Here is an 11,037-nt window from a genome sequence, read left to right as displayed (position 1 = left end):
CTTATGAACAAGTAAATGGTGCATCTTCAAAGAGAGATGAAAGGATTTAAATAAACATTTACAATGAGATGTGTTAACTACTACTCTGCCTGCTGGTTTTGGCCAGGGTTTTGCTCTGTGCAAAGCTGCACATCCTGCTAGAGAATAAAATCCACTTCCTTCTGAACATGTGGCACTTGTGTTCTGCAGCACTAACCAGCAGCAGTCAGCTGGTAGCTCAGAGCACTGGGCAGAGCCCTCCCACCTCCTTAATGTTTAATTCTGCATTATTTAAAAAGAACTCAAGTATCACATTCACTACACTCTATTCTCTGCTGCTCCAAGATGTCAGAGAGATTTGTTTCAATAATACAAAATAATGTGTGAGCCATTGCTGCTTGGAGGGAAAGAAGATAGAGTGAGACAAGTGCATTTTTGAGAAAACAAACTGAAACACAGGCTTTGTCCATATTCCAGCAACAAGTGTTCTATCATCCTTATCATTTGTCAGTTCAAGGTAAAACATAATCCTTTGCTCAAATCAAGCATTAAAACTCATGTATTAATTGGATCAAACCCAAGGTGAACAGAAGCTTACCTTTAAAACCCTATCCACCTCCTGCTTGTTGAGATCCTCCCCACACTCCTGACTCAGCTGGGTCTGGATGACATTCCTGCGCACCCGGTAGTTTTTTGAAAAGATTTCAAGCAAAACTTGGCGATGCTTTAAAAGAAAATGTACTGTAAGTACACAGAGAACAATTATTCCTGTCTTTCTATCAAAACTGCACATGCCTTAGTCTGTACAAAACATTCCCTGAACTACATCAGAGGATTCTTGCTTCATAATCCTGAAACCATCCCATATGTTCCTGCTCATCCCATATATTCCTTATTCTCCAAGGGCTCTACAGGGGTCCCTCCTGACCCTGTGGCCCCACCTGCACCTGTTCTGTCACCTGGGGCACCCCAAAGCTACAAAAACAACTGAAGATGGAATGTATTCCTCTGAAATGCTTGCATGGGAGCTCACATCACTCCAGGCAAGAGGCTGGCTAGTTGCTGCCTCTTTCCTATAGAAATGTACTGGGTTCATGGAGCTAGGAATTCACTGCCCATCCACAGGTCATCGGGCACCTGCCCTTTCACCTCCTTTACTCTGACAGCAGTTAGCACTCAGCAGATGCTCACATGTGCTGCAGTCATTTCCTACTCTTAAGTATAAACAGATACAACATACACCTGGTAATCTCAGGTTAATGTTGCATTACCATCAAAAGGAAAAGAACCTTGGACTGGATCCTGGCCTGCACTGGAGAATCCTTTCTTCTCACAGGTTCAGAAACAGCTACTGAGATGGTTACTGACATGATCACCAACATGTTACCAGCTTCCTTTCAGCTGGAAACAGGTTGGTGTTAAAAACACCAATAGAGAAAGAGGAAAACTACCTGCTGTACCAGATGGTTACTGACATGATCACCAACATGTTACCAGCTTCCTTTCAGCAGGAAACAGGTTAGTGTTAGAAACACCAAGAGAGAAAGAGGAAAACTACCTGCTGTAAGTACACAGAGAACAATTATTCCTGTCTTTCTATCAAAACTGCACATGCCTTAGTCTGTACAAAACATTCCCTGAACTACGTCAGAGGATTCTTGCTTCATAATCCTGAAACCATCCCATATGTTCCTGCTCATCCCATATATTCCTTATTCTCCAAGGGCTCTACAGGGGTCCCTCCTGACCCTGTGGCCCCACCTGCACCTGTTCTGTCACCTGGGGCACCCCAAAGCTACAAAAACAACTGAAGATGGAATGTATTCCTCTGAAATGCTTGCATGGGAGCTCACATCACTCCAGGCAAGAGGCTGGCTAGTTGCTGCCTCTTTCCTATAGAAATGTACTGGGTTCATGGAGCTAGGAATTCACTGCCCATCCACAGGTCATCGGGCACCTGCCCTTTCACCTCCTTTACTCTGACAGCAGTTAGCACTCAGCAGATGCTCACATGTGCTGCAGTCATTTCCTACTCTTAAGTATAAACAGATACAACATACACCTGGTAATCTCAGGTTAATGTTGCATTACCATCAAAAGGAAAAGAACCTTGGACTGGATCCTGGCCTGCACTGGAGAATCCTTTCTTCTCACAGGTTCAGAAACAGCTACTGAGATGGTTACTGACATGATCACCAACATGTTACAACCTTCCTTTCAGCTGGAAACAGGTTGGTGTTAAAAACACCAATAGAGAAAGAGGAAAACTACCTGCTGTACCAGTTCCAGAAACATGGATGCAAACAATACCAAACACTCAATAAAAATATTGTGGGGAATGTCACTTATTTTATCTTTACCTGATCATAAGTGTCACCAGCTTCCCAAAGTGCATAGACCTTTAGTTCATCTGGTGAGGCAGCAGTCTGTGGAGGAAACTGAGAACAAGAGGCTGTTAAAAATAACCAGCTATTTAATGAGTTCTGCTTAATGATTCCATGATACTGTATCCCTGGACACCCATTACTGAATCAAAACCCTAGCTGCCATGGAATAATAACTGCTGAAAAAACCCAACTGCTGTCTCACCCCACACTGGAGGGGTGCCTTAGCTCTGGCACCTTCTCACAGCCCCACTGACAGAGCAGAAACATGGTCTGTGTCACACCTGTGACCAGGGAATGGGATGAGCACCATGGCACCCTGAGGTGTCCCAACGTGCCCAGGTTTGACTGATGGCTCTGCTCAGGGTGGGACACCCTGCACAGGGCACTGGTGCCACATCTGTCACACACCTACCACAGCTGAGCTTTCAAGGGAACTGCTGGACATACTGGAATCCCATGAACTGTGCATAGGGACAGTTTCCCACTGGTGGTGAGTTGACCACCATGTACCAGAACAAACCCAGGGTTTGGACCTTGATGCTACCCCATGGCAAGGTATCTGTAGATTTTTCCTGTCAGCAGTGTTTGCTTCCAGACCATCCAGAACAGCTGAGAGCACCAAGTGCATTCCATGGTCTTTCTGGAGGTTTCTACCTTTACAGTGGCAGGTTTTACAGATTCAGACTCCATCCTGCAGTTATCTGCTTCACTAATCCCAAATGAGCATTACTGACAAGCAGAAGCTTCTGCTGTATTGCCATCTCTGTTTTGGGGCAGACTACAGGACTCAGAAGATTGGATACTGAGGGACACTGAGCCAGCTATTTGCTCATTTCAGGCTCCAAAAGTGACAGTGGTTTTGCATGTTTTGTTTTCCCCCCATGTGCCAAGCTAGAGAAACACATTCATTTTTTTGAGGCAGAAGCCTCACACCCCTGCAGACAGGAAGGAGCACAACTGCCTCTCCCCCTAAAAAAATAAAATTCCATCCATTTGCCTTAACATTTCCCCTTAGAGCAGTGACTAATGAGCACTGCTGGAATATGCCTTCACTCCTGACATGTCTCTTCCTGTCTGTCACTAACGATTTATTCCTTGCTAACCGCCCAGATGACCTAAATCAATCATCTATGAAAAGTTAACAAGCCAGTCCCAATTGTTCTAGCATCCCTCAATCCTGGCTGCTGGTACAAACCAAACCTTTCTTCCCAGCCTCCCTCACCAGCCAGAAGACTTGTGCATCACAGAGTGAAAAGATCAGCATTTCCTTTCATGCTCTGCCTCTGATCTTATTGCAAAGGGGAAGGGTTTTGTCCAGTGGGAGCTGCCTAGTGGGATTAGCAGCTTTGACTTTCAGGTTAGTCCAAATGCCTGGGTTATAACAAGGTTTTACACTTGGTTTAGAGCCAGGATTCAGGTTGACTAGGCTCACAGCACCTGACATAATTCTCCTCCCATAAGGACACTTGCTTTTGAGGAATAATCTCTCTTGTAGGTTTTCAGCAGAGATAAAATCAAATACTCCAGCTTCCCTCCACACAACAGCTGCAGCAGGAATGACAAAGTGCAGCAGGGCACTGGGAGCACCCAGCCACAACCTGCTGGGCTAGACAAGTGAGCACAGCCCCGGAGTGCAAACTCCTCCTGTCTCAGCCACAGGGCTGAAACACAGCTGTGTTTATCCAGCCATTCTGTGAGGAAACAGCTTCCAAACAAACACAATACTTGGGAAGAAAAATGCACAGAATCTCCTCCTCCCAGCCAGCCTTCCTCTGCAAACTGCTGCAAGCCAACAGCTCCCTGCTTGCTTGCTCCTGTCACAGCCTGGCCTGGGAGTGGGAAATGCCATCAGGGATTCTTCAGAGAGACACAACACAAACAGTTCACTGCCTTGCCATCTGCTGTCCCTTTGCTGGTTTATATCACCTTGATCTCCCCAGCCTCACCTTGATACAGTTCTCAGCTACCTTAAAATCCTTTTCAAAATATTTGCCCTGTGCCCCTTCCTGCTCTAAGCTCCTGGAGCAAGAGCAGGGCTCTTGGGAGGTGAACTCCACGCTGCCCCAGCTCCCAGGGCTGCCACGTTCAAATGGAACTCTCAGGGAGGAGCCCTGGGCTCTGGAAGTTCTCACTCAAGCACTGAGCCACTGCCAGGCAGCCTCAGTTATAGCTACACCAGATGGAAGGGGCTGAGAGTGCCAGAAAAAAAAATTATCAGCTGGAGAAATCCTAAAGGTAAACTGCTGATCTCAGCTCTCAGGGAGGCTGGCACTGGCACCAGCCTGCAGGGCTCTCTGAGTGCAGGGCTGCACTCCCCTCCTTCAGCCCAGCCAGGCAGAACACACACAACAGTTACATCATTTCCTGAGGCCTCAAAAAGATCCTTAAGTTTTGGGCAGAACCTTGCCACTCCAGAGGCCATGGGAAGGGAGCCACGGCAGGAGCCAGCCACCCCCCAGTCTGCAGGAAATGGGTGTAGGTCCCCAGGAGCCAGAGTCCTGCACAGACACTTCCCATGGGTGGGAGAGTGGCTCAGCTCAGGGCACAGGCACTCTGCCTGCCCAGGGCTCCTCTCCTCTTCTCTCCTCACCCTCTCCCATGGCAGCACCAGGATTTACTCTTTCCTGACCTGTGCTTTTCCCTGACACTTGATGAGGGACAGCAAGCACAGCACCCTGCAGGCATCCCCACGGCCTCAGCTGCAGCTGGAGTGGCCTCTCCTGGCTCCCCACAAGTGCTGTTTATCTCATACCCCGGGTGCTGCTGGTCAGCTCTGTAATAGATCTGCATTCCCCTGCTAAGGTCTCAGTTGCCATTTTCAGCCACATGTTTTCTATAATAGGTAAGCAGTCAAGCCAAGAGTGTCTTCACCCGCCAAAGAACATCATTTTAATTACCTCAGATCATTGATTTTTATCACCAAAGCACTTCCAATTACAGAAAACTAATGAGTAACTATGAAATCCCACGCTGAACAACCCTCCAGGCTTGCTGGGTTCTGACAAAATTGTCCAAGGGAACAATCAAGAAACACCAAAGTGTCTGAGCCCATGCAAAGAGTAAACCCAGCCCCAGCACCTCTGCCATCTGCACAGAGCATCAGGGGAGGCTCAGGGGCAATGATTTACATTGCTGCCAGCAGTACAGGCTCATACACAAGAGCTCAAGTACTGCAGTAAATTCTGAGTCAGCAGAACTAAAACTTGCAACACTCTTCTCAGGAGACATTCCAGGGACCACTTCTGCACCTCTGCAGGTCTCCTGTGACAGGGCTTTCCACACAGAAGGAAGTTCCTGACCACCTCTCTTCAGCAGGATTTTGCTTTTTGAAAAGATAAATGATCTCACTTTCACTTCTCTTGTGGATTTTCAAAATCCCCAAATTTCCAAAGCAAACAAGCCCCAGTCCCAAGGAACAGAGCAGGAATGACCTCAGCTGTTTACCATCAGCATGGCAGAGGCACACATTACACCAGGTGCAGAGGAGAGCCTGGCCAGCACTGAGACAGTTCCAGGTAAGCACCACCCCAGGTCTTGGAAACTGCCAGGAGAGAAAGCAGAAAGCACCACAATTGCTGCTCTCCCTAGTGACATTTCCAGGCTGTTCCTCGGTTCCCAGGTGCCACAACATGTACTTTGCACAGGACTGAACACGTTCCTGCTGCCCCCCAGCAGCTCCAGGCTCTCCCAGTCCTCCTGCTTCCTGCTCTTTTCAGCAGTTCACATGTTCCTTCTCCTCTCTCCCCAAAGGCAGCTGCTCCCAAGCTCCTTCTGGTTGTAACCCAATCAGCAGTGCCAGATGTCTTGTAAAATTAATTTCCTTTTAGGCTCTTTCCCATGATGCCAGATTCCCTTTGCTCTCCTGAGCAATCCAGTGTCTCCCAGCCCTGCTCTCTCACGCAATCACCCACGTCGTTTCCATGCAGACAAAGAAACAGACACCTCTGCACAGCCTAGGAGGAAACAGAGGCCAAGGAAACCTGCTGCAGCTGGGCTTTGTCGCTTCCCAGAGGCTCTGCTGGGTGTGCCCTGCTGCTCCCAGGCAGTCAATGTCACCTTTTCTCTCCCAGCTGTGTCCCTGTCCCCGAGGGAAGGAGCTTGTGCAATTCCAGGAGAGCTGATGGGAATCTGGGACTGCCTTAGATCATGTTAACAGGAGCAAGTTGGGACAGCAAATCACTGTGGCCCAACACCTTGGATGTGGAAATGGAGTCCCAAGGACAACAGGGCAGAGTGCAGAGCCTGCCAGAAGCAGGACCCGAGACAGAATTCCAGCAGCTTCAACATGTCCAGTATCAGACAGGTACTCTGAGCACATCTGTCCCTCTAGTCCATCAGCACAGGACACAAATATTTCACATCTCAGATGTTTAACTGCCCCCCCCTGTCCCCATCCCTCCCCCAAAGCACACCAAGGGAAAACCATACTTACAGGCACCAAAATCTGTTTGCAGCCAGTGTCCAACACCATGTCCTGTAACATTTTGTCTGAAATGCCACTGAACAAGGTATGTCCTGGAGGCAGGCTGGCTAAGTGAAGGTTAAATAACCGTTTAAGCTCACTCAGGGTGAGTACAAACTGTTTCTTAAACGTGGAGGACACAAAGGCCTTCAGTTCCTGGGCGACCCTGTCGATGCAGCCCCCGGGCAGGTGGCCATTCACAGGGTCCATGGAGCCCTGGGCTGGGTGCAGGCCGTTCACCAGGCCGTTGTTCAGGCCCTCGTGGGCCGAGGTATCCATGGGCTCCTCCACACCCACAGGCTCCTCTTTGATGCGGATGTTGGGAACATCCGTCTTGGCCGAGCTGTCGTTTGATTTCATCTCTGCCTTCTGCCTCTGCAACTCCTTCTCCAGCTGCCCATAGTTCTGCTTCACTTTTGCTTTAGCCATGTTGACCCTTTGCTCCCCAGAAACCAGCAACGGATGAGCTGACAAGAAACAAAAGGTACCATAAACCTCAGCAGGGCTCATAGTGAAATAAAACCAGGAAACATCATCTGCTTAGGAAATCTAAGGCATAAACCCAGTCTGTTGATTAGATTTTACATTAGTTTTGGGGGGTTTTGCTGGATTTTTGAGGGCAAAAAAAAAGTTTTGTTTATCTAAAGCCAAGTGTTTGGGGGAGGGTGTTCCAGTCAAGGAATCTGAAGCAAAGTGTGTTTGTTCAATCACCAGGGCCTTTTCCACAATTCAGGAAACCAGGATACAAACTGCTTACACATCTCTGCTTGTGACCCAAATACTTCTTTGTCCAGCAACTCTTGTTTTTGTATTTTACATTCTCTAGTGGCTGGTGGGGGCTGGTGCAGCCCCTGCCAGAGGCAGCACCAGGATGTCACCAGGTACAGGGAGGAGTGTGGAAGGGTTACAGTGAACCTGGACCTGCAGCATGAGGTGCACAGCAGGAGAGGCTCAGACCCTCTGCTCAGTGTTAATACCCAGTAATGGGGAGAAAGGCACAGGAAGGAGTTCTTTCCCATGGAATCCTGCCCTTCTTCCCCTCTCCATAGCCAGCCATCCAAAGGTGAAAGGAAGGGGTGTGCTGGCAGCAGAGGAACCCAGTTCTTGCCAAAGCAAGGAGTGCAGTGTTTGAGGCAAAGGCATGCCCAGCACACATGCTGTTACCTTCTCTGCTGTTAGACTCCCTAATCCTCTCCAAATAACCCAACTCCTAATCCTTCTGAGCAGATCAGACACAGGGTACTGAAATGGATTCATATGCTCCTTTGTCAGTTCTGCTTACACTCCTCAATTGCTCCAGTGTCTGGAATCTCAAGTTTTTACAATCTTTTAGGATTTTGGAGCAGCTACTTTAATACTCTCACTGGCATCCATAGTGGAGGATGTCAAAACCAAATAGCTTCACACCTCCTTACACCTCCTGCCATTACATTCTCCAGTAATTGCTTGGCCCTCAACCACACCAGAGAGCCTACTGCAAATCAAGGAAGTAAAAAATCACCTCATTCTCATGAAGTTGCATTAACTTTAAATTGAGAGTGAGAATTATTTGTGCATGGTCTCTGTTTTCCCTTCAGGAGCAGGTTACACCCCACAAGCTGCCTGAAATGAGCAAGTGGGTAAGAGAACCAGCTGATTTTACAGTGTCAAACAGCGAGTCCCCAGGGCCACAGACTCCTCCTGGCTCTGCCACAAGGAGCTGGTGTCACCTCAACTTCAGTGACATCAGTACAGACCAAGATCTTAAATATTCCAGAGGAAATAGTAAGAAAGAAAATGCATTAAACAAAACCAGTCTCCACCACATTCAAAATCAGAGAGGAACTCCAAAACATCACTCAGGAATATGGACGGGCACATGAATACATGCAAGTGCTTCAGCATGATCCAAGCACAGTTCCATTTACCTGATTGTGCCTCTTGTTTCTTTGGTGTCAAGTGCTCCTTTAAGAGATTATAGACCTTTTCTAATCTGAAAGACAAAGACACAATATTCCAGGACAGTTTCAGTTGTTATGCCTGCATGCAGCCATGCCAGCTTTAGCCATTAGCTAGAACATTCCATCTCTCCAAGGAGCCAAGAACCAGGAATGATTTGAATGATGCAGTAACACCTCCCACCACACCACACCACTGCCCAGGCTCTGAGAGGGAGAAACTTGGAGGCAATACAGGCCAGATTATCTATCAGTGTCTACAGAACCCTTGTACTAAACAGTTCTTTGCTTTTAGCTTATTCCCCAAAATACAGTAAACTATTTACTTGGCCTGAATGCCCATCCACAGCATCTGTTGCCTCTGAACAATATCTGGATGCTTCTTAACAAAATCTTCATCGTAAGGGAGCATGAACTCCCAACCTTTGTTTATTCTTGCCACAGACATGTGCTCTAGGAAGTCTTTCACATCTTCTGGACAGAGCTAAAAGAAAAAGCATAAACAACAAGGAGGTCAGATGAGGCAGTGAGCACTGTGCACGAGACAGGAGAGCTGGGCTGATCTGGTGTGCATGGAGCACCTCTGTGGGCACACACCCAGCTAAGTCACAGATACTCATCCTGCTCTGCAGCACAACACTTTCACACACTGTTAAAAGCCCAGGACTTCAGAGAGCCGTGGTGATTAATCACCCCAGAGTCAAATAGCTCATGGCATGTTTTGCAAAGAAAAGGGAGTTTCCAAACTCAGATGAAAAGGTTCTATGGGGAAGAGAAGCATATTCTACAATGTTAATTTTATTTTAGAGCTGCAGGCCAGACATGCTGCACCTACACATGCCCAGCTTTCATGCAGCAGTGGTTCTTACATTCCAAAAATAGATGGTCTGTGCATAAACTGATTCCTGTTTTATCATTTTATTGCATTTAAAGAATTTGGGATTTGTCCTTTTGACTTAGTGTTTCTCATTCATTTACCACTTTTAACAGAATGTTCAGGTGCCTGAGTTGCTTTAAAGTTCTTAATATTAAAACTGGCAAATGCCAACAGAAGAGCTGCTCTTAAGACACCTAAAGCAGAGCAGGTTCTGTGGGCTGCATAAGCACCTTCAGTCAGCTGGGCACAGTTCAAACTGTGCCCAGCTTTCCACTGAAACACAGGAGAGGACATGATGCATTCCAGTGGCTCAGCTACAAGGCCAGTCTTGGAGTTGTGGAAACTCGTGGGAGCTGCTCAGAATGTTTTTCTCTAGAAAGAGTATTATCTATACCTGCTCCAGATGGAGAGCAAAGCAGGCACTGTGAGAGGAAAGACTCACAGCAGCATCCACTATCTACACCCACACAATGCCCAGCAACATTTGGCCAACTTATCACCACCTTTGGATTTAGGAAGGAAAGGAATCCACTCACTTTTGTAACTGCTGCTACTTCCTTTCTCACAACCCAGCGGTCCTGTGTGAACTTCCACATCTAGGAAGGGAACAGAAGAGGAAAATCTAACAACTGCATGTAGCAGTAGCTTTACTGAAGTTGTAGCAATGACCCTGTTCAACGATGTTACCACAAAAATAGAACCCCCATTCCTTTCAAGAATGTAGAAGTAAATGATTCTCAGCCACCTAGGGGAAAAACATCTTCTGGCTCCTTCTGTCCTCAAAGGGCCATGAACACAGGCCCAAAAGCTTTGAGAGTCCGTGGTGTGCCTTGGCAAACTTATGACTACAAAAGCTATGAGGAATCTCTTGAACTCAAACTCCATTTAGTTTCAGAACAAAAAATAAACCCCAACAAAACCACTGCAGTGATGCTGGGACCCCAGAAGTCACTTCTCACATACCTCATCATCAGCCTAGAGACACTCTCCATGCACTCTTACACAGGGGCCTGTGCAGGCTGATGGCTGCTGCCCTCCAGCAGCACAGAGCCCCTACAAAGTGCCTGTTCCCTTCTTCTGCCCCCATCACAGTCACTTACAGCTATGCCAAGATGTCCTGGCACTCACACACTTGTCCCCAGGCAGGGCACAGCCAGGAGCTCTGCACAGCAGCTCCTGAGGTCCAAGTGCTGAGAGGCAGCTGCTGAGGGCAGGCTGACAGGACTTGGGCAGAACACTGAACATGACCTTTCATTTCTTCCTGTCTCCATTTAAATAAGCTACAGCCTCTTTTCGTCTCTGTGTATTAATAATGTTGTTAAGAATCCAAAATCTCATTACTGACAATTTCTTCCTGGCCTACAGCATCATCCATGCCTCCTTCTCTCCCATTCA

General features: G+C 47.5%; 1 protein-coding gene across 1 annotated transcript in view; it reads right to left on the bottom strand.

Moving 5' to 3' along the window:
• The window catches only part of POLR3E (RNA polymerase III subunit E), a 29,498-nt gene that overhangs the window by 2,488 nt on the left and 15,973 nt on the right, over positions 1 to 11,037 (bottom strand). The window contains exons 15-20 of the mRNA XM_041401673.1: positions 10,179 to 10,238; positions 9,092 to 9,249; positions 8,736 to 8,800; positions 6,799 to 7,295; positions 2,340 to 2,417; positions 578 to 703 (exon numbers count right to left, since the gene is read on the bottom strand). Coding sequence (XP_041257607.1) covers positions 578 to 703; positions 2,340 to 2,417; positions 6,799 to 7,295; positions 8,736 to 8,800; positions 9,092 to 9,249; positions 10,179 to 10,238 — 984 coding nt within the window. The remainder of the gene's footprint in view (positions 1 to 577; positions 704 to 2,339; positions 2,418 to 6,798; positions 7,296 to 8,735; positions 8,801 to 9,091; positions 9,250 to 10,178; positions 10,239 to 11,037) is intronic.

Source organism: Onychostruthus taczanowskii, unplaced genomic scaffold (genome assembly GCF_017590055.1).
Source record: "Onychostruthus taczanowskii isolate IOZ18803 unplaced genomic scaffold, ASM1759005v1 scaffold19, whole genome shotgun sequence".
Classification (NCBI taxonomy): Eukaryota; Metazoa; Chordata; class Aves; order Passeriformes; family Passeridae; genus Onychostruthus; species Onychostruthus taczanowskii.
The sequence above is the reverse complement of the archived record's forward strand: the minus strand, read 5'-3'. Positions and strand labels throughout refer to the sequence as shown.